The sequence below is a fragment of the Bos taurus genome, chromosome 13 (assembly GCF_002263795.3).
Source record: "Bos taurus isolate L1 Dominette 01449 registration number 42190680 breed Hereford chromosome 13, ARS-UCD2.0, whole genome shotgun sequence".
NCBI classification, from domain to species: Eukaryota; Metazoa; Chordata; class Mammalia; order Artiodactyla; family Bovidae; genus Bos; species Bos taurus.
This window is the reverse complement of record NC_037340.1, coordinates 71,391,915-71,416,019: the sequence shown is the minus strand read 5'-3', so window position 1 is coordinate 71,416,019 and position 24,105 is coordinate 71,391,915. Positions and strand designations below refer to the sequence as shown.

Here is a 24,105-nt window from a genome sequence, read left to right as displayed (position 1 = left end):
TGCTCGTAGCTTCTGAACTGACCTTTGAACTGACAGTGCTTTTCCCACAATCTCAGCCTTAATGCATTTGTGACTTCACTCACCATTGTTAAAAATTTAGCTATATTAAAAAAAAAAAATCCTCTTTAGATCCTCAGGCTTCATAATTCTCCACTCCAGTTCTCTAAAACATTTTTTAAAAATTAACGTACGGTCAGAGTTTTATCAATAAGCAATTCCACTGAATATTCCAAAAATTCCAGAAGGCTTAATGAATGATTTGCAATTGTACTGTCCATCGATTTGAGCTGAAGTAATGACTGTAAACACTTGCCTCACAGCTTCCAAAACAGTGACCGGAAGTAAGGTGTGATACTGAACGGAAATTATTTTCTCTTACAAACTGAAACCTCTCCTTTATATTTTATAGCACATTTAACATTTTTGAGTTATTCTGCAAGTATTTTCGCCATAGTTACCGTCTGCTGCTGGTTCTCTGTGTCACCATTAGCAGGGCCACTGCAGTTATAACCATGGATGATAAATGTCAGCACAATTTTCCATTTGGTTTCTAAGTTTCTAGCTCCTAGGTTGACTTTTAGAGTTTTTTCAACTTTTTCTCCCCCATCATAACCTTGCGGGGCCATGTCACTGAGCCCACGGTCTGCAACACGTTTTAATGTATGTTGTGCGCTTTCTTCTCAATTGTGTGGCTTCCTACTGAGCACTGTCAGGTTTAAAGAGTGAGAAAAAGGGCACAATAATATGTCTTCAGATGCTGCACTGACATCTGTAGGAGCTTAAATGTCACCAACATCAAGGCATTTTGCCCCAAATGCACAGCCAGTTTTCTGTTAATCCCATTCCACAGGGTCCCATTTTGGAGGAGCTGGGTCTCAGTGGGGAGTGAGTGTGGGATGCTTAAAAACCCCACACTGATGGCTGGTCTGGGCCCCAAGGTTGCCTGTGTTTGTTGGAAGGTTGAGTTAAAGTGGGTGGCCTCATATCTTTCTTGGAGCTGTAGATGCTGGAGGAAAGTCACTGCTGGCAGAGGACAGGGCTCAGGGGGAGACTGGAATTGGGGGCTGGGCTGGGAGGAGGATGTGGAGGCCAGGAACTTTGAGAACTGGACTACACTGGTCTCCAGCATAAGAAACATCTGAGAGAGAGAGAGAGAGAGAGAGAGAGATTGATTTGTCAAGAGCTTTGGAGGCATGTGGTCTGGGAAGGTTCCCGTGTTGAGAACCACGATCCAGGGCTGGCGTGCAAGTGATGCTTCAGTGTGACACCTGCAGGGATGGGGGCATCTCTGGACCTAGGGGTTCCGCCCGGGCAAGACTGGCCAGTGGAAATTGTTCCCTGTGAGGCTGTGTCTCAGAGACCACCAACTAGAAGAGTGTGCCTATACTTATGTTTTGTTGAGCCTGCATGATGTTTTAATAAATGCAGTCACAATTTTAGGGACTTCTCTGGTGGTCCAGTGGTTGAGACTCCATGCTTCCAATGAAGAAGGCTTAGATGAAATCCTTGGTTGGGAAACAGATCCCACATGCCTTGGGGTATGGCCAAAATAAATTAATTAAATAAATGATACTAGCAACTATTAAAAAAAAAAAGATTTTAGAATGAGTGCTTTCATCTAAAGCCTGAATTTCTTATTTGCTGTTAGAAGTCAGATGATTGGCTATCTCAAGCATAGATGTATGGCCACCATGTGCTGGATTTAGGGAACTGCTAGCTGCCCCCTTCCCTCAGGTCACAGGGTCCTCATCACTCCTTATCGTGTCCTCAGCGCTAAGGCTGGTGTCGGATTCCAGTTATTAGCGTGCTTGGCTGCTGCTTTTCTGATACAGAGAACTCTTTATTTTCCCCCCAAGTCTCTATGAAAGTGGGGAAATGAAGACGGGGGCAAGGAGGTGGCAGTTTTGTTTTTGTTTGTTTCACACTGAACCACTTTCTCTCTTTACATAACTGTGAGACTCCTGCAGGTGCGTGGGTTCATTATCTCTGCTATATGTAAACGCTTGGTGCTTTACCAGAATTATTAACACCAGGGGCCATGAAGTCTCTAAATTCTCTCTCACTGAACCTGGAAGGGAGGGAGGAAGATGGATTGCAGATGAAAGAATCAAGGCATGAGGTCTGCCGCTTTGAAGAAGGGAGGCGGCAGAAGCAAGCAGGAGACATCGATCCAAAGAAGATCGCACAAGTCCCAGAGGTTTAACCATTTGCCCTGGGTCCCCAAGGGTAGGGGGAGACCTCCCTTTGAAAAACCCAACACAAAGCCTCATAACACAGGCACTAAGACTCCACACCTCCTCCCTGCCATGGAGTAGATGTTCCTCCTGCCTTCAAACCAGTGACATAAACGGGGCTTACAAGGTTCACACTATTCCCACTTAAGAATTGGCTTAAACTGATAGTTCTAAAAATAACATTACAAAATTATCCAGGAGAGTGAAAAGGAAGCCATTTCAGACAATCAAAGCAGCATGACATTTGTCAGGGTGACTAGATGCACAGATCCTCAGCTCTGAGAAACTCGTGGGAGGGCTTCCCTGCGCCTTGGACTCTTGACGCCATCTAGTCGGGGGGCCCTGGGGGGTGGCACGAGGGGGACTCTGAGCTGTTGTCACTTCGTTTGAAAGCCTGAGCAGCAGGTGTATGTTTTCACACAGGAGGTCTGCCTGATCACACCAAGGTCTTTGGCCTGTGTTGAGCATTGCAGATAGTGACACACGTTATGGAGCAGATAGTTCAAAGTGTGAAGACCACGGGGACGAATGCCACGGAGAGGGATCTCTCATGATAGAATATTCCAGAGCAATGAGAAGAACCTGGAGAATCAGCACAGCTTTGCCTGGGAGCTCTTTCTTTGAACCCTAGACTCCAGGTGATGTCACTGAACTCTTGCTGCCCACAAGGCCAAGAGAATGTGCTGGTTAAATGGTGAAATCTGGGGCTAAAACAGGCACGGACTGAATTCTGTTCCTGTCGTCCATGCCATGTAGCATTGGACAAATTGAACTTGGCGAGCCTTGGTTTCTGCGTCTCTGAAAGAGAAGTAATAGTAGTCTACTTTAGGAATGTTATGACGTTAACTTCAGTAACACATGTGAAACACCACCATACCTAGCATTGTAGGAGCTTTCAGTAAATGGTGTATTATTATTGCTTGTCTGTCTGGGTATTTGAATCCTTCTGGAAAGATAGCCAGGGGCCTTCATTGAGCCTCCTTGATCCTCTTAAGAAGTCTCCATTTGATCACATTCCAGAGCTGTTCGCTGATTGGTTCATCGTGATTTAGTTGATGTGACAGGGATCCTTGGCACTTTTGTGCCTTGATGAAGAAACTCATTCTTCTAGACCTAGATTGTCAATCCACCCGTCTTTGGAGAGCTTGCATAGGTGTGGACCTCTCTCCACAAACAAGAAAAGAGATGAGCCTGAGTTGTCCAACATAAAACACATGTTTATTTCTAGAATCGATTGCCCAGGGACATCATGAGATTCATTTGAAAGTCCTTTCTCAAGTCCTTGGAATAAATGCCCTATCTCCATCCCATCCTGAGTTACCATAAAGAGTGCACACTCTGAACAGGTCTTGAATTCTCTATGCCTTGGTTCATTCACTGTAAAGCAGAGATAATACCATCACCAACTGCATTGGGTTAAATGAGTTATTGAATGTAGACACGGCACGTGACACCAGGCGAATACTAAGCCGCGAGTGAGTGAAGGCCATTGGTGTTCTCCTCCTCTTTCCCTCCTCTTCTCTTTGCTCCCCTACCCCCACCATTGTCCTCAGTATCAGCATCATCACCAAGGCCAGGTGTTGTGGGGTCTCAGGGGCAAAGGTGTTCACTTTACATTTTTTTCTTTCTGCTTACCTAGGCGACAGGGAGGTGTCTTCTCGGGTGAGCCCTCCACTCTTCCAACTTCCTCTTCCAAACATGACAGTTTTGCCCAGAAGCTAATAATACGGATTTTGAGGCTCTCAGAGACCTGGACTCCTGTCTTGCCTCCCCTAGTTTCTGGCTGTCTGACCATGCCGGATCCCATAACCCTTCAGAGCATTAATTTTCTTATTCCTAAAATGGAGTTACTGCCCACCTTGTGGATTTTCTGTGAGTTTTGAGTAAGGTGATGCATGTAAATGTCTTAGAACAGTACCTGGCCCATTGTAAGTAATCAATCCACAGTAGCTCTTCACTGAGCCAGGCCATCTCCCAAGCACAAATGTGCCCACCCAGTGTCCATCCTGAGCTGCCATCCACTGACAGGAAAGCAGTCAGGCTGTCGAACTCTGTCTTCATCTGCTTTTTGGCTTCTCTCTTAGGAAAAGCACCTCATTTTCTGCGGCTCCAAAATGTTGAAGTGAACGTGGGGCAGAACGCCACTTTTCAGTGCATTGCTGGCGGAAAGTGGTCTCAGCACGACAAACTTTGGCTCCAGGTAAGGATGGAGGGGGCACCTGCTCACACCTGTGCAACCCTTTGGGAAGGGAAGAAAATGTGTACTGTGAGGAAGGGCTTGGTGCGGAAGGGAAAGGGTGTTTTTCATATGCCTCTGCTCCTTGGATGATACTCTGCATCCATGATCTTGTTAAATTTGTTTGCTAATTCTGTTATGTAGGCATCAGTATTCCCATTTTGCAGACGGAGAAACTGGGGCTACAAGCATAAAAGTGCCAGAACAAGAATTTACAATTATGACCTTTCCAAACTTCTCCCGAGGGGACTCCCCTGGTGGTCCAGCGGTTAAGACTTACACCTTCCAATGCAGGAGGTGTGGGTTTGATCCCTGGTCAGGAAGCTGAGATCTCACATGCTTTGTGGCCAAAACCCCCAAAACATAAAAGCAGTATTTTAATAAATTCAATAAAGACGTTAAAAAAACAAACAAACTTTGTCCCTTAAGCCCAGATTTCCGGGGTTGAGGCAAACTGAATATTTTAGATGCTAAGTACATTTGCATTTCCATACAACTTTTTTGTCAGTTTCTACAAAAAAAGCCTGTTAGGGTTTTGATGGGGGTTTATTGCATTGAATCTGTAGATCACTTTGGGGAAAACTGACATCTTAACAATACGAAACTTGTCACCATGAACATGGTATATTTCTTTACTTATTAAGATCTCTAGTAATTCCACCAAGCAAGGTTTTGTAATTTTCAGTATCCAGGTCTTGTATATCTTTAGTCAGACTTATCCCTAAGTATGTCCCATTTTTGATGCTACTTACTGTAGAAGACTTCTAGAAAACCCAGTTTCTGATTTTTCATTACTAGTATATATAGAAATACCATTGACTTTGCTATATTGATCATGTACCCTGCAACCTTGTTTAACCTACTATGGCTATTTAAATTTAAATCAATTAAAATACCTCCAATTCAGAACTCAGATGCTTAGCTACACTGGTCACATTTCAAGTGCATGAGAGCCACCTGTTCTCATGGCTACCATGTTGGACACATACAGAGAACATTTCTGACCTTGCAGAGAGTCCTATGGGAGAGTGCAGCTCTTTGAAGTCATCGCCTCCCATTCAAGGAATGAGGAATATGGCTCCAAAGAAGCTGACTCCCATGACCTCAAACTTCGTATACTTAAAGATCTCTATCATCCCTTCTTACTGACATTTTGGATGTTGGTCCTTAACTCACTCCCAGCACATTTTGATGGGAGTTCATAGTGTCATTTCTCTTCTTGCTTTTGAGCCCATTTCCTGCAGTTGGAAGATCCCTGGGCAGAGAAAGCACATCTGTGGATTTATTTCTTGCTTCTTAGCAGTAAAGTAGAATAAAAAGAGCAGTAAATAATAATGCCTCTTCCTCCTGCTTCCTAGGGCTGTATGCAGACCACAGGATAGCACAGGAAACGTCCATGTGTCACTCAAGGATTAAGTAATGCTATTTATTCATTATAGTTAGTATTAAATGCATTAGGCTCCCAGGAAGCTCTGTCATTTCAATGGCGTTGCCTCAGTTGGGTCATGAGAATAAGAAGAGACAGTCATAGTACATTCAGCATCTGTATTTGGGCTTTCCAATTATTTTATGAATGTTATTGCTACAGTTCTGAGTGTTGTGTGCTCCAAACCTTGAGTCTAACAGTGGAAGGATGTTCAAGCAGAATGTAATCAACTTTTGAAGAAAATAGACAGAAACACAAGGTTTAGAACTCTTCTACATCTTTTTTATCTACTTTTCATTGTAAACCAAACCTTATTTCACAGAACGCTTTTCAGGTGGCTTACAGTAGAACATAAAGCATAACAAGATAGCATAAATTAAAAGTGAGGCAACACAAGGCAGGAGGAAAATAACACTTGGGAGCTGATCAGATGCAAAAAAGCCCTGCATTTCTGTACGTCTGCTGCTTCTGGTGAGTCACAGGCAGAGCCCACAGGACCACGGCCACCGACAGAAGAAGGAAAGCTTGGCAGCTACACTGTTCACATTGTCCCTGAGATAAACACAAACCAATTGCTCCAGAAATTCTAGCTGTTGTTCACACGGAAGCCAGACAGGAATTGTTCCCAGGAGTCCTCATAAAGAAAGCAGCGTGTGATGTAGGGAACAACATTTTCCACCGCAGTCTTACGAAGAGCGCACAAGTGATTCATAGGCTTGTTTTCCATAATGATGCTCTGGGTTAAAAGCAGTTTGGGGGGACTTCTCTGGTGGCCCAGTGGTTAAGAACCTGCCTGCCAATGCAGGGGACATAAGTTCGATCCCTGGTCCAGGAAGATTCCACATGCTGTGGAGCAGCTAAGCCCATGCACCACAACTACTGAGCCCCTGTGCTCTAGAGCCCACGTGGTGCAACTGCCAAAGCCCATGTGCTAGAGCCTGGGCTCGGGAACAAGAGAAGCCAACGCGATGAGAAGCCCGCGCACCACAACTAGGGAGCACCTCCCCACTCGCCGCAACGAGAGAAAGCCCACGCACAGCCACGAAGACCCAGGGCAGCCAAAAATTAAATAAATAATGCATAAAATTTCTTAAAAAGGCAATCTTAGGAGTGGTCATTGAAGGGGGAGATGGGGTGGGCAGTGTAATATGGGAGAGGCCCCTGATCCATCTGCATTCTGGGCTACTTCATATGTTTCTGGAGAGTGAATAGCTTCCATAAGTAGGAAACCACCAGAAATGTTGTCTCTCTCGTCTATATTTCAGGAAATATTGGGAGGTAGACGGCTTACGCTGTGCTGTCTGGCAAAACGCCCACTAGGCCAGTTAAGTCCCGGCTTACATGCAACAGTGGTATAGTTGGAAGTAGGTTAACGTCTTCCTATTATGTATGAAATGCCTGTCATGACACCTGCCACCCAGGGGACAGTCGCAGCCCTGATCTGAGGCGGGCGGGCTAAGGCAGTGGCAGATTTCTCATGAAATACTGCTTTGGATTTATTCCACCATCTAGAGGACCAGCCTGCAGACTTGCCAAAGTTCTGTTCTATTCCCAGGGCTGGGGCGGTTCAGCCTGAGAATCTCCAGAGTGAGTGAAACAGCCACTTTGTGGCCGAGAGTCCACAGGACACCTGCAGCTGGTGTGTTTTTCAATAATGTTATTTCTTGCTGTAGCGCCAAGATAAGCTGACCAATCACTAAATCACTGAACATGGACTTTTTTTAACTGCCAGTTTTAAGTTGGGAGATAAGGTAGTGACTTTATTCTCAAAAGAGTATGTTAGTGGCCCTTCTTCCTGGCACTGGTTAGGGAGCACTTGTTGGAATCAGAATTAGGGGGTAGATCCCTGTGGCCTGTTGTAGAGAATGCTTGCCTTTTCTATAGAACAGGAATCTATAGTCTGCTTGTCCCTAAGGGCTTTCAGATTATAATTTAGTAAATTAAAAAGGAAGACTACCCACACACCTATTTTGACCCATCTGGAAACTTAATATATTCCTTGCTGTTGTTTAGTCACTAAGTCACGTCCGACTCTGCGACCCCACGGACTGTAGCCTGCCAGGCTCCTCTGTACATGGTATTCTCCAGACAAGAATACTGGAGTGGGTAGCCGTTTCTTTCTCCAGGGGATCTTCCTGACCCAGGGATGGCTCCTGCATTGGCAGGCAGATTCTTGACTGCTGAGCCACCAGGGAAGCCAGTATACTCCTTAGAAGACCCTGTCTGCTGGTGCCAGTTTTCATGGTGTTCATTTCTGCATGAAAATGGGTTTCCCTGGTGGCTCAGAGGTTAAAGCATCTGCCTGGAATGTGGGAGACCCGGGTTTGATCCCTGGGTTGGGAAGATCCCCTGGAGAAGGCAATGGCAATACATTCCAGCACTCTTGCCTGGAGAATCCCATGGAGGGAGGAGCCTGGTAGGCTATAGTCCATGGGGTTGCAGAGTTGGACACGACTGAGCGACTTCACTCACTTTCTGCATAAAAATAGACAGACAGGCTTATCCAGAAATGTGTATACATGGACTTCCCTGGTGGTCTAGTGGTTAAGAATCCACCTGCCAATGCAGGGGACACAGATTCGATCCTTGGTCCAAGAAGATTCCACGTGCCACAGAGCAACTAAGTCTGTGTACCACAGCTGCTGAGCCCATACGCCTAGAGCCTGTGCTCTGCAACAGGAGAAGCCTCCACAGTGAGAAGCCCATTCGCTGCAACTAGAGAGTAGTCCATGTGCAGCATGAAGACCCAGCACAGGCACAAATAAATAAAATCTGGGAAAAAGCAGATAAAAGCTAATTAAAGCCATGAAATTAAAAGACGCTTGCTCCTTGGAAGAAAAGCTGTGACCAACGTAGACAGCATATTAAAAAGCAGAGACGTTACTTTGCCGACAAAGGTCCGTCTAGTCAAAGCTACAGTTCTTCCAGTAGTCGTGTATGGATGTGAGAGTTGGACCGTCAAAAAAGCTGAGCGCCGATGACTTTGAACTCTGGTGTTGGAGAAGACTCTTGAGAGTCCCTTGGACAGCAAAGAGATCAAACCAGTCCATCCTAAAAGAAATCAGTCTTGAATATTCATTGGAAGGGCTGATACTGAAGCTCCAATACTTTGGCCACCTGATGTGACGAGCCAACTCATTAGAAAAGACCCTGATGTTGGGAAAGATTGAAGGCGGGAGGAGAAGGGGGCGACAGAGGATGAGACGGTTGGATGGTATCTCCAACTCAATGGACAGGAGTTTGAGAAGGCTCCAGGAGTTGGTGATGGGCAGGGAAGCCTGGTGTGCCGCATTCCATGGGGTCGAAAGGAGTCAGACACGACTGAGTGACTGAACTGAAAGTTATAAACAAGCTCATCTTGTTCTGGGATGATTTCTTCCTCAGGTGAAGCATGAAGTGCCACTGTCTCTGGTGCAAGAGCCTCATTCATAATTCACTGATTCCTTATGTGATGTGTTGGCCTAAGGAATTCAAACTTGTGAATTTTTAAGCATTTTTGTTTTCAAGCAAATAAACAGTGTGCATCCTGAGTGGAATGTCTAGTAAGTGAAGCAGCCTACAGTTTGGGGAACTCTTTTGAAAAAAGGGGAAAAAAAGGACAATATTCAGAGTGAAACTAAGTGGAACCATAGTGACAGTATTATCAGTGTAGCACCATGAAAATGTACCTGGTACATCTTTTTTTGGAAAGTAATTTGGCAGGAGCTATCTAACACCTTTAAATGTACATATTCTTCCAGCAAGTAATTCCACTTTGGGGAATTTACCTAAAAAATAACCAAAGACAGAGAAAAATTTATCTGCAAGTGTGTTCTACAGGATGAAAAATCGAAAACAACCTAAATGTCCCAACAAAAGGGGCTGGTCAAGCAAATGGGCCAGGCTATGGAAGCATAGTTAATGCCATTCTCACAATGTACATTTTAGTGAAAATAGCAAGCTATAAAACAGTATGCCCAACAGATTAATTCTGTATCAAAAAGCAACCACATGTACGCACATATTTACATAGTTTTATACATACCTGTATAAATGCACACATATAACACTATAAAACACGTATCAGAATACTTAATGATTGATTGTGATGATGGATGATGAATTTTTTTGTAATAATTTTGTTTGGCTGCACCTGGTCTCAGTTGCAGCACACAGGATCCTCAGTCTTTGCTGTGGCACGTGGGAACTCTTAGTTTCAGCATGTGAGATCTAGTTCTCTGACCAGGGATCGAACCTGGGCCCCTGCATTAGGAGCTTGGGGTCTTCGTTACTGGATCACCAGGGAAGTCCCTACTTTCATCTTTAATCTTTTCTGTCTCATCCAAATATTCTAAAATAAATATAGGTAACTGATGTTAACAGAAAAAAAAAAAAATGCTGTTAAAGGAGGGAAAGATGACCACCTTTTACTAGGTACAGAATATTCTAAGGATAGTAGGAGCCTTCACAGGACATAACAGAATTAGGGGTAGTTAGGCCAGCAGATGCAGGAGGTATAGGAGATGCAGGTTCGATCTCTGGGTCAGAAAGATTTCCCTGGAGAAGGGAATGGCAACCCACTCCAGTACTTTTGCCTGGGCAGTCCCATAGACGGAGGAGCCTGGTGGGCTGTAGTCCGTGGGGTTGCAAAGAGTCGGACACGACTGAGCGACTGAGACCACACACACACGCACACACACGCCAACAGAAGCGGCGGCAGTGGTCCCCATTGGGGATACGGGTTCAGTTACCCTAGCCTCCTCCAACCATCACCACCACGCTGGATAACTGTTCATTAAGGTGGTAGAGGTTTAGAAGTATTTTTGTGTGTTGCCTGGTCTTTGTAGAAGACTGTGGCCTGTGAGATCCACACACTTCTCAGGGGCTCTGGGGCAGGGCCTGTCAGCCCCACAGCAAGGGGGACTTGCAGGCCTCCCTGCAAAGGATTCACTCCATTGGAATTCATATGGCAAATAATATCTGAAGAGTCTCAGAAATGAGGCCAAGCATCCAGAGCTTCTGCACAGATCACAGGAGGGGCACATACATGTTTGGACAAATCACGGGCATTGTTACGGGGAGCAGACCCTAATCTGGCAGAAGAGGCTCCTGCCCTATGAAGCCATCGGCGCGGTAGCAGCACCCCGGAGCTGATGAGATAAGCAGGCATGTCAGTCCTCTGCAGCAGATTCTTCCTGTAAACCTGTTTTTCCCGCTCCCTGAAGGGCTACCTCCTCCCCTGCTCCTCCATCGTTATTTTTATTATTCCCTATACTTGGCTTTTCTTTCAGCATTTGATGATGCTGACTGCTTCCTCCTTGAAAATTTTCCTGCCCTCTTGGTCCCATCATCTGTCCGCAACTATGAAAGGTCATTGCAGGCTCATGAGTTAGCCTGCCCATTGTGGGGATGCTGGCAGAAGACACAAGACTCTTGGGTCAGAGACCAAGGACTCTGTTACTCATCCCCCGGTAGGCAGCATGAGTTTCATGTCTGCAACAGTTTCCCTTGTCCCCCACCCACACCCCCAAGTCCTGGTGGGAAGATGATGTGGGGTGGATCTGGGTGGGGTTTACACACAGCCAGTCCGTGCCATCGCTTGGGATCCCCACACTTAGGAAACCCTAGTCTTTTATTATTACCTTTGAGATCTAATTTACAAGCCATAAAGCTCAATGAGTCTACACCTGTATGGGTTTTAGTGTGTCTACAGAGTCATGGCACCATAGCCACAAGCTCGCTCTTTCCTCCTTTTCACCTGCAGGGCCCCCAGACTTTAATTCAAGTTCCTTTAGGGTGACTTAGGAGATGGACATCTAGCTGGGGTTTGGATCTGCATGGGGTTGGGTTCTCTTAGGTTCCTCTGCACCAGATGCATGGTCCTTACCTTCCTCCATCCTGTGCAACTCATCTCTGACGACTGTAGGCAACTCTGACCTGGAAATGTCCCTTCTCATGTGTGTTCTTTGCTCCTTTACTTACGAAAGCACCTTTTAAATATATATATATATATATTTTTTTTTTTTTGACTTCCCTGGGGCTTAGTTGTGGCTTGTGGACTCTTCAGTCTTCACTGAAGCTTGTGAGATCTTTTTTTAGTTGTGGCATGTGGGATCTGGTTCCCTGTGGTACCAGGGATCCAACCTGGGCCCTCTGCACTGGGAGCATGGAGTCTTAGCCACTGGACCACCAGGGGAGTCCCTGCTCCTTTAATTCCTGATATCTTGTCTTCAGTATTTTCCCTCGGCCCACTCCCTATTTATGTACATCGGGATTTGAGCCAGCTCACCCCTGCCCTGGCACACGGGCGCTGGGAGGAAGAGTGGTGGGCCTGCTTCTTGCCCTCAGGGAACTTTCCTTTCAACAGTGGAGACAGACGTTAAGCAACTAGTCATGGACTTAAATGTTTCATCACACATGTGACGAGGTTCCCAGGGGGTGAAAGAGTCTGCTGAGGAGGTAGGGAGTAGGGAGGGGTGGGAGTACTATGAGTCTCAGAGAAGCACCCTCAGAAGAAGTGGCCTGTGAGCAGAGTTCAGAAAGGTGAACCGAAAATAATCAAAGGGCCATCAGGCCACCCAGGGCGATAGCCCGTGCACAGACCCTTCACCACCGGCTCATCCTCTTTGTTCAGGGCTGACGGATCCCTGTGGGGCTTCTGCCAGGACCTTCCTGCCGCTGCAGGAACTCCGAACCCAGAAATCAACCTGAACTGGGCAGTCAGCCACGCGTGCAGTGGTCCCTTGGGAGGTCTTGAACATAGCTAATCAAAAATGATTTATGTCCACTTCAATTTCTTTTAACTTTTAATAAAGAATAATCAAAAGCTATTCTGTAGAGATTTCCAAAGAGGTACAAATATGGTCTTAAGAGAATCAATGGGCCAGATTTTAGCAAGTTGCTAAATGTCATGCTATTGAAGCAAGCAGTGTGACTAGAAAAGAATTTTCATCACGAATGAATTGTGGGAATTTCACCTAAATATTTTCTAGCCAGGAGATTTCTGGAGCAATTGGAGTAATTTTCAACTGGAAATGGTGGCCTCATTTTACATGGGTGTTTGCACGCACTCACGGCTCTAGGAGCTCAAATCAGCACACAGGAGGCTTCCAGGATCTGAGTGTTAGAATACCTCCTGTAAGACAGGCATAATGTCAGTTGCACAGTTTCCTCTTATTAAAGACAGTAATGTTTCCACTTCTGCCGATTATAAATCAATTGCAAGCCTGCATGCACTCCCTGTAATAATGACAGCCGTTTTTGCAGGCTGTGTCTTATCTCTTTGTGAAGAGAATAATGTCCTGACACAGGAGCAGAGACGATGGGGAATTGCAGAATGGCAAGGCCATTATAGCTACCTTGATAGCTAATCAGGTGATATGAAAACAGCAGAGTCTCCCTGGCTTTTCAGGTGCTTTTCTTGTCTTCCTTTCTAGATAGTTCCTGAAGATAGAGGGGTTTTCGCCTGGGTGTGACAGGATGTACAAATGCCACCGGGTCAGAAATGTTCCAATTTAGGCCTTTGCAACCCCTGCTCTTGCAGAGTCTGTGCTCTCAGAACAAACCGACTTATTCCATGTAACACAAAACAAACTAAGGGAAGGTGGAATTCGAATTGTTTTAAAAGAGAAACAGATGGAAGAGGCGAAAGGGAAAATGATTTCTAAAGGAATTGTTGCCACCATGGGAGAGACATGGGTATAAAAATGGGATTAAGCAGGACTACCAGTGAGCCTACAAAAATGCCTTTGTTCAGCTTAGAACACACGTGCCCTCCTGGGTGGATAGATTGGAAAAAGCTTCCCTGTCTGGGCATGTGCAGCCCCAAGGAATATAGCAGGCAGACAGAGCCTTTGGGCAAAGGAAAAGGTAACTCTTCTCCAGGTGGATTTTGTCCACCTGTGGTCACGACTGCTGCTTTGCCAATAGAGCAGTGTCTGGATTGGGGTGCCACACCCGTGGTCCCTGGCTCGACATCTTTGGTGTGGTGACCAGTCGCTCAACCTCAGGAAGTGGCCTGGATTTAAGGAATGTTTACATGTTTCGTGGTATTATTTGGACCCTTGCTTAACAATGAGGGACTTAAGATGACATTAGCCTTCAAGTCTTGGAGATGTAGGACAAGGCCAGCAGACTCAGCGTCACTCTGGAACTTGTTATAAATGCAGATTAGCTCGGACTTCCCTGGTGGTCCAGTGGTTAAGGATCCATCTGCCAGTACAGGGGACACGGGTTTGATCCCTGATCCGGGAAGATTCCACTTGCCACAGAGCAACTAAGCCCACAACTAATGAGTCCACATGCCCGGAGCCCGTGCTCCTCTTTAAGAGAAGCCACAGCAATGAGAAGCCTGCGTGCCACAACTAGAGAAAGCCTAGGTGCAGCAAAGATGACCCAGCACAGCCAAAAACAAATTTTTTTGAAAATTAAGTGCAGAATGTCTAGCCTCACTCCTGACCTACTGAGTCACCTTGGAGGTGATTCTTACGTATGCTAACATTTGAGAGCCACTGCTTTAGACTGATAGAGTTGGGGTAAGAAAACCCCAGACTGGTAGCACATTGGCTATGGTGTCCCTTAATAATATATCCAGAAAGTCTGCTAACCAGGAATTCAGGAAGATGTTTTGCTCCTCCCCACACAGATATTTCTGACTTTGAGACTCCCAAGGTTTCTAGAAAGCTAGGTATCTATCACATCGGTTCCCAAACTGTATGCGGTGGGGCAGTACTTTCCTGCAGGATGGCATGTGATGTTCTTTAAACAAGCAAATGAGTTTCTGCAGCACTGAACACTACCCTCCTCACAGTGTCGCAGGCTAAGTGTGCACTGTCATGTACTGGCCAGCAGCTGGCCGATGTGAATAAGGCCTCAGTGTCTAGAATCTGATCACTTGGGTCCACATCCTAACTCCAGCATCATTCCGCAGAGTCTTGTAAGGTTTTGTTCGTCGTCCTATGGTTCAGGGACCAGCATCATCGACAAGACTTGGAAACTTGCTGGAAGTGAAGCATATCAAGGGATTTTCATGGTGGTCCAGTGGTTAAGACTCCACACTCCCATTGCAGTGGGCCAGGGTTCGATTCCCGGTGAGGAAACTAGACCCTGCCCGCCCAGACTAAAGATCCTTTGTGCTGCAACCAAGACCCAGCTCAGCCAAATAAATAAATTTTAAAAAATGAATTATGTCAAGTAATTCACAGACTCGAGGAATCAGAGTCTGCATTTTTAATGAGATTCCCTAGGTGGCCTGTATGCACATTAATATGAAAAGTACTATTTTAAATCATTCAAAAAACTATGATCATGGCATCTGGTCCCATCATGTCATGGCAAATAGATGGGGGAAAATGGAAGCAGTGACAGATTTTATTTTCTTGGACTCCAAAATCACTGCGGACAATGACTGCAGCCATGAAATTAAAAGGTGCTTGCTCCTTGGGAGAAAAACTATGATCAACCTAGACAGCATATTAAAAAGCAGAGACATTACTTTGCCAACAAAGGTCCATCTAGTCAAAGCTGTGGTTTTTCCAGTAGTCATGTATGGATGTGAGAGTTGGACTATTAAAAAAAAAGCTGAGCGCCAAAGAATTGATGCTTTTGAACTGTGGTGTTGGAGAAGACTCCAACTTATTGGACTGCAAGGAGATCCAACCAGTCCATCCTAAAGGAAATCAGTCCTGAATATTCATTGGAAGGACTGATGCTGAAACTCCAATACTTGGGCCACCTGATGCAAAGAACTGACTCATTTGAAAAGACCCTGATGCTGGGAAAGATTGAAGGCAGGAGGAGAAGGGGACAATAGAGGATGAGATGGTTGGATGGCACCACCGAGTCAATGGACATGAGTTTGAGTAGACTCCGAGAGTTGGTGATGGACAGGGAGGCCTGGCGTGCTGCAGTCCATGGGGTTGCAAAGATTCAGACACAATGTAGTGACTGAACAATGACAACAATTCTAAATCATGCCATTTGACCTCTCTCTGCCTCAGTTTCCTCATTTGAGAAATAGCAATATTCTTAGGACTTATTTCATGCCTTATCATGCATCAGAATCACCCAGAGGGTTTTTGAAAGCAAAAGTGTCCTTCCCCCACCCTCATAGTGTTCCTGGTTTATTAGGTCCAGTGTGGGGACAGAAAATTTGCATTTCTAGCAAGTTCCAAGGGCTGCTAATGCAGTGAGTCTGGGCACCATCCTTGGAGAACCACCACTCTAGATTATTCTAAGAGCATTGCTCATTCTCTGCTGACCATGTTTTCTTCCTTGAAGGATGCTATTTTAATACTTGACTTTATGTTTATGTTTTGCCCTTTTTGCTGTTTTGTTGGAATCTTAGCCCTGGCCTATAAATTCTTCTGGGCAGAAATTATACCTTCCACACTCCACACACTCTTATTTTCTGTTTTGTTAAATAATGAGTACATTTCCAGTGTGATTAATAATAGAATGAGGGAAAGGGAAAAGACAACTCAGATTACCAACCCCAATAAACAGCCTCCACAAATGTATAGCAGCCCTCGAATTCTCATTAAAATGAACATTTCTCCCAGGTTCCCAGGTCACACTGATGCTGTTAGTCTGTGCCCCACCATTTGAAAAGGACTTCTCCTAGGAACTTTAGGTGGATTAAGCATAGGCCACTTAACACAACACCTGACGCAGACTGAGCATTCAGTTATGTACGTTAATGTGACTTCTACCTAATAAACACTCAGACGAATCCCATGCTTTGAACAAAATATTTACCAAACTCTGTTATGGAACTTTATTCACAGGGGATATATTGACTTTTTAGAGGAAGCAGTGTGTTATTGCAGGGGTGCTTGAGCTTCCCATGTTGTCAGCGTTCTATGGAAATCAGTTCCTAGTCTCTCTCTTTTTAAAAAACTTTTTGAACATAGATTCAGGAGCAGACAACCAGCAAATCTCAAGGCAGTGGCTCATGGGCTTTCCAGAGACCCTATGGGAGGAGGGCATGGCAACCCACTCCAGTATTCTTGCCTGAAGAATCCCACAGACAGAGGAGCCTGGCAGGCTACAGTCCATGGGGTCACAGAGAGTCGGGCACGACTGAAGCGGCTTAGCATGTATGCTCGTATAGAGTACTGGCGGAAGAGGCAGAGATAGGAAGGTGGTGGGTAGAATAGAGCAAAGTATGCTTTACGAGCCAGTGCCCCCAGACCATGCTTCTGTCTGGGGAACCCAACCTAAGACACTGTTTTGAGTGCCCACTGGGAAATTGATTCAGTTGAGTCATCGACTAGAAGATGATTCATTTTATAACAGATATAGGTCTCCAACACTTGCCACAAGAAGAGGCGTGCCTGGAACTTTGGGAGGAAGGGTGTACTTATGGATGAAAAATATTAGAGGCGGCAAAAGAAGACTTCCAACAAGATGAAGCGGTAACATGGGCCTAAGGGTTTCGTAGAATTTTCCACAGGCTTCAGCGTGCACCATCTGTGTCCTGCACCTCTCTGGCTTTTCCCAGGACTTTGACTTCCCCTCACTGTCCTGCTCTTTCTGAGCATCCCAGCATCTGAATCCCTGTGCACTTACATGGCATTTAATGTCATGGCTGGAAGGCTTTACTCTCTCCCCTTGTCTCCGGGCTGTGGTCCACTTCAGGCTTTTGGCATCCCACTTGCGTCCACTCAAACCTATCCATTGCCTGGGGGCTGAGGTTTCTGAGTCCTTTCCTGCACAATAAAATTTCCCTTTGTTTTCTCCCCTTTTCTTCTCTGCCTCTGTCTGGGGCTGATGGTGGCTGGTACTTGTGCTTCTTACTCATCCTCTCTGCTTTAAATCCCTTCTCTGTGTTGCCCCAGCATTCTGGCCTCTGAGCCTCTCACCATCCCTGGTCTTCTGGAACCCTTTGCGATCTCTGCCTCAGGGCTCCTCCTGGGTGACTGCTCAGTCGCCTTGACCTTGAGCCTCTGCTTGCCCTTGCGTGTGGGCTCATCTCTCTGAACCTCACCTCCACGGCTCCTTGCCCGGGTCCATCACAGCGCTGTTGCCTTTCATGGCTCTGGGCCCTCAGCTCGTCCCTGTCCGGCTGTTGCCTGCTCCCAATATGACAAATGTGATTATCAAAAGGCCTGTTTTTCCAGAGATTTTATAAGACAACCCACAATTTCTTATTCTTCCATGGGAGAAAGCCTGGTGGTTTCAGGAGCTAAACAGAAAAAATGTAAATGGTTCAAGGGGATGCACTTAATCCTCGCTGGAATCTGACATCATTAAGAAGAAAAGTGAAATAATCCTGGACGAGACATCAACATAAGATTTAAACTTGAAAAAATTAATATTTTTGCACTTAATGAGTCCTTTGCTGTTTGTGTTAATTCCTTATGACTGATGTAACAAGTTCTGCAAACTGAGTGGATTGAAACAATGGAAGCGTATTACTTTACAGTTGTGGAGATCAGAAGTCAGAAATGGGTCTTATGGGCTAAAATCAAGGTGTCAGTGGGCTGTGCTCCTTCTGGAGGTTCCAGGGGAGAATCTCTCCCCTTACCTTTCCCAGTTTCTGGGGGCCACCCCGCCCTGCATTCCTTGGCTCATGGTTCCTTCCTTCATCTTAAGGAGGTCGCACCACTCTGACCTCTGCCTCTGTAGCCACGTCTCTTTCTCTGACTTTGACCATCCAGCCTTCCTCTTTTGCATATAAGTCCTTTTGTTTGATTCGGAATCTCTCTCCATCTCAACATCCGTAATCACATCTTCAGTGTCCCTTTTACTATGTAAAGTGATGTATCTGCAGGCTCTAAGGATTAGAACATAGACATCTTTGAAGGACTGTTATCCACTTTACTCCACTTCACCTCTAATTTCATGGTTAATTTAGAGCAGCGATCCCCCAGCTTTTAGGCACCAACGACTAGTTTTGTGAAAAGCAAGTTTTTCCACAGACCTTGGGGCTGGGGGTGTGGTTTCAGGATGATCCAAGCTCATTCCAGCTATTGTGCACTCTATTTCTATTATTAGTAGATCAGTTTCACTTCAGATCATCGGGCATTAGATCCCAGAGGTTGGGGACCCTTGATTTAGAGAGCTCCACTGACACCAGAATATGCTTCAGGTCAAATGTTTTCCATGCCTTCTCATTTATTTGTCACGATAACTCCATGAAGCAAGCCCCAGTATCAGAGCCATGGTTTAAAGGAGGAGCTGAAGGCCAGAGAAATGAAGTTGCCTGCCTGAGTTTGCACAAATGGTATTCACTTGCACTTCTTTTCCTAGTAGTTATTGTAACTTGCTACTGTGAAACAGGGACTTTTTCATACCCAGAATATCACATCTAAGATTCAGGATTGTAAAGACAAAAATGTTGGATTAAAAATGTTGATTCTAGAAATGTTTATTAAGTCAAGAGGCATCAGGGCATGGTGCTGGAGATGAAAAGACCAAAGTCCTGCCCTTGGGCAGCTCACAGTCTATTGAGGGGAACATTTGTTGGAAAAATTGCATGGCAAGCTTGCACCATACATAGTAGAGTGAGGAGCTTTCGAGAAGGTGGTGTGACAGTCAAGGGCACTTACTGGAGATGCCAACGAGCTGCACCTGGGCTTAAAGGCAGCGAGAGTATCTCCAGGCAGACAGGAGGCTTCAGGCAGTGGAAGCAGCATATGCCAAGGAGGAGAGGTGTTGAAAAGCCCCCATCCACACTGTGCCTGGGGGACAGATTGGTCCACGTAGGGGGCACGCAGGACCTGTGGCTGGGGTACCAGCATGCCAGCTGTTTATTGCCACTTTGTGGGCTATGTTTTCACTGACTTACCTGAGTCTGCTCTTGGGGATACCCTGTGGGTTTTGCTTAAGAGATGAACAAAAATGGGAGGAAGTTTAAAGGGCTAAGTGCCAACCTTATATGCAGATGAGCAAGGAGCCAAGGTGTTTAGAAGGGGCTGTGCCCTCTCTTCCTATGGGCAGGCAGCTGCCCTCTCACATCAGCTCCCTAGCAAAGTTTATTCTTGAATCATGTCACCTACCGATACCAGCAATGGAGACTCATTATGGAAAGTCATGGGCCCCGGGGGTGTGGGGGTGGGTGGAGCTTCCACGCTGGGAGCCTGTGATACTATGATTTCTCCCTCCTTTCCTCTGTCCTGCAGCAATGGAATGGAAGGGACACGGCTCTCATGGTCACCCGTGTGGTCAACCACAGGCGTTTCTCGGCAACAGTCAGTGTGGCAGACACGACCCAGCGGAGCGTGAGCAAGTATCGCTGTGTGATCCGCTCTGACGGTGGCTCCGGTGTGTCCAACTACGCTGAGCTGATCGTGAAAGGTGAGTGCCGCCACCCACGTGGTTGGTCTCATAGGGATCCTTTGGCCCCAAGCTTGCATGGTGGGAAGAGCTAAGACTGCTGTTTTCTTATCTGTGGTTCCTTCACTCATTCCATAGAATGAAACAGCTTTAAATTCTCCCCATCAACCCACTTCAAAAAAATAAATAAATAAAGTTACTGTAAAATCATGCAATATTTCACTGTCATTCAAAGTTGAGTCTTAGATGTAAGATCTGTACATGAAAGCTTATGGGATGGATGACATGGAAGGCATCTCCAAATTTGGCTTTTTTTTTTTTTTTTTGCATTTAAATTTAGAGTGAGCCAATGTCCTTGTGCTTGGGTGGCATTCTGTTACAGTGATCAAGAAAACAATTGTTTCTAAGGGATATTTATTGAAAACTCGATATCGTGACAATATTTTAGAAGGACTTTTGAAATAAATAACCCCCACCCTACTGACTTTGAATCAATTTTTTCCCAGTTTTCTTGTTCACCTTGAGGAATCTTTGATGTGTTTTTCCATGAAAATATGTACATTGTCCCTTTTCTGCTCTTTCAAGGAGCCGGATATTCCATTCATTTTAAAAAGACTCCATAATCTTTGTTACAGTGCTTAATGGTTGTGTGCTATTTCATCAAGTTCATCACAATCGTCCTATTTTTAAAAATCTCTGTCATCATTTAGATAATTCCAGGTGTTTTTGTTTTTATCTTTCCTTTGTGCGTGCAGCAATTAACACCTCAATTGAGTTCTTCCGAAGAGAATATTTTTATTCTACTAAACCAGATTATTTCCTTGGATAAATTCCCTAGAGGTAGAGTTGTTAGGCCAGAGAATATGAGCATCTTTATGGATTTTTCTTTGTGTTGCAATATTACTTTTGAAAAAAAGAAGGTTGACAGCTTATACTGGAAACCAGCAGTGTATGGATGCTCTCATTTTCCAGCGTTATGTTCACCGGGTAAAATTTTAATATAACGTAATTTAGTGAATGAAACAGTGGAGCTGTTCATGTTAATGCTAGCTGCAGAATGATACCCAGTGTGTTTGAAGATAGAAGCGTTGTTCAACCCCTGAGAAGTCTCCTGAGTTGGTTCCCTTGGTCAAAGGGTGGGTTGGTGTGGAACCTTGACCTCTCTTTGCCCGCCTATGTAATGATTACCTTTCCTGGGTGAGTCTGCCATCTGAGATTCTCTCTGCTGTGCTGTCCTGATTCCAGATGGATATTCACATGGCTGCCCCTTTGTCATTCATCAGATCTCAGCTTGACTGTCAACATGCCATCTTCTCTGAGAGAATTACCCTCTCCTAGCTCCCTGCCATTCTCATGGTCACATTCTATCACATTGCTTTGTTTCTTTTCCACTCTTCACATTTCCAAATTCTATATTTTTCTTCATTTTCTTGGCAGTTTTGTGTCCCCCTTTAGGATATAAGCTCAGCGGAGTTTGGGCCATCTTCCTTGTGTTTCATGGTTCACAGTCAGCCCCCTAAGCTTCACAGAGTGCCTGGCATGCATGCTGAGCATGCCAAGCCATCTGAGATCACCAGCGTTCCATGGTTTTGCCCTGCATGATCAGTCATTTCATTCGACTCAACCTTAAAATATTTGTTGAGTGGTGGATCAGTGAATGAGTTATTGGCCTCAGCAGGAATTCATCTCATCATTGGAATTCTGTGAACACTTAAGTTGAAGATCAACAAATTGAGTAGTTATGAACGGAACAACTAACAGGAAAAAATCATCTTTAAACTAGTTTACATTGAGTGCCAATATATATCAAAGAAACTATCATTTTGATCCCGTTAGGCTCGTTTCTTGACTTTTTGGTGCTCTATGGCAGAAAGTGAAGAGGAACTAAAAAGCCTCTTGATGAAAGTGAAAGTGGAGAGTGAAAAAGTTGGCTTAAAGCTCAACACTTAGAAAACGAAGATCATGGCATCTGGTCCCATCACTTCATGGAAAATAGATGGCGAAACAGTGGAAACAATGTCAGACTTTATTTTCTTGGGCTCCAAAATCACTGCAGATGGTGACTGCAGCCATGAAATTAAAAGACGCTTACTCCTTGGAAGGAAAGTTATGACCAACCTAGATAGCATATTCAAAAGCAGAGACATTACTTTGCCAACAAAGGTCTGTCTAGTCAAGGCTATGGTTTTTCCAGTGGTCATGTATGGATGTGCGAGTTGGACTGTGAAGAAAGCTAAGCGCCGAAGAATTGATGCTTTTGAACTGTGGTGTTGGAGAAGACTCTTGAGAGTCCCTTGGACTGCAGGGAAATCCAACCAGTCCATTCTGAAGGAGATCAGCCCTGGGATTTCTTTGGAAGGAATGATGCTAAAGCTGAAACTCCAGTACTTTGGCCACCTCATGCGAAGAGTTGACTCATTGGAAAAGACTGATGCTGGGAGGGATTGGGGGCAGGAGGAGAAGGGGACGACAGAGGATGAGATGGCTGGATGGCATCACTGACTCGATGGATGTGAGTCTGAGTGAACTCCGGGAGTTGGTGATGGACAGGGAGGCCTGGTGTGCTGCGATTCATGGGGTCGCAAAAAGTTGGACATGACTGAGTGACTGAACTGAACTGAACTGAACTGAAGGTTGATCTATGTGATAAAGTGGCCTTTCCTGTAGTCAGTGAATATGTTACATATGAGCTGTGCTTTCTGGACACTCTCTATACCTGTTGTATGGTGATATCCCACACAGCAATGGAAGCTTCCCTCCCCATCCTGAGAATGGACTGTGTTGTCTCCTGTTGTCCTGGTCTCACTAGCACCTTGCCGTGCCTGGCACAGTGTTAGTAATGAGTGGATTGGATGAATGACTACTGGGGCTAGTGTCAGGCTAGCCTGCATTTTCACATGCAGACAAATGGAGTCAGACACTCCATTTCGTCTTTCCTTAGGTCCCCAGGTGTGAAGAAGGAGGTGTGGGGCCAAATGCAGAGGCCTCTTGGACAAAGGATGTGGTTTCCATGGTGAAGCATCATGGCTTTTGTTTGAAGGGATGGCAGGGTGTCCTGGGGCTGTGGTTTGTCCTTTGCTGGCTGTGTTCCTTGGGCTTGAGTTCAGCCTGGAGGGGGTAGTACCCTGATACAATCCAGGAGCTGTGGATCTGCTCTGCCCCCTCCCCTGTAGCCCTCACCGGTCCATTTTAAGGGGTGCACTGGGTGACCTTCTTCAGAAGTCTCCTTCACCGTGGGTGAAGTTAGGTTTGTGCTCCTGGTGATGGATCCTGTTTTGTTGCACCTTATTGGAATCCTTAATGGAATATCGCATTTTCTTAGTGCCTGTTTTTCTTCCCTGTTGCACTTCTTCTCTCTTTACATTCACTTGGGGGTCAGCTAGAAACTAGACCCCTTGAATGTAGAAGTCCCTTTACATTCATGATCTTATTTAGTCCTGACTGTGGCTCTGCACCTTGGTTTTATTTTAATTCATTTTACAGCTGTAGGAACATCCACAGCCAGGTTGAGACACAGAGACAGGTCCTTAGGGGCAGAGCGGGGGTTGGCCCAGGGGCTGGATCATGCTATTTAGGCCTCACCTGGAGGGCCCGAGGCTTGTGGCCTTGTCAGCATCTGGCAGCATCGTGTCCTGAACAGTGTCAAAAACATCCAGACAGCAGGCTGGGCTCATAGCAGGGGTCCCTTGACCTATTGCTAACTTTTGTTTTTAACTCATGCATCACGCTCCTGAGTTCCCTTCCTGTCTGGAGTGGGATACCAACTGCCAGATTCCAGAAATGGATTTAACCCTTCCCTACACACACACGCATACACACACACAGACACACACACAGGACTTCCCTCATGGTCCAGTGGCTAAGACTGTACTTCCAATGCAGGGGACCTGGGTTCGATCCCTGATTTTATTTTCTTAGGCTCACTGTGGATGGTAAGCCCCAAATCACTGTGA

The 24,105-nt window shown here is 45.5% G+C and overlaps 1 protein-coding gene across 12 annotated transcripts in view; it reads left to right on the top strand.

Moving 5' to 3' along the window:
- Window positions 1-24,105, top strand: part of PTPRT (protein tyrosine phosphatase receptor type T) — a 1,155,533-nt gene that overhangs the window by 436,833 nt on the left and 694,595 nt on the right. For all 12 annotated transcript variants that reach the window (XM_025001262.2, XM_025001258.2, XM_025001261.2 and 9 more), the window contains exons 5-6: window positions 4,319-4,434; window positions 19,999-20,173. In XM_025001262.2, the coding sequence (XP_024857030.1) occupies window positions 4,319-4,434; window positions 19,999-20,173 (291 nt within the window). The remainder of the gene's footprint in view (window positions 1-4,318; window positions 4,435-19,998; window positions 20,174-24,105) is intronic.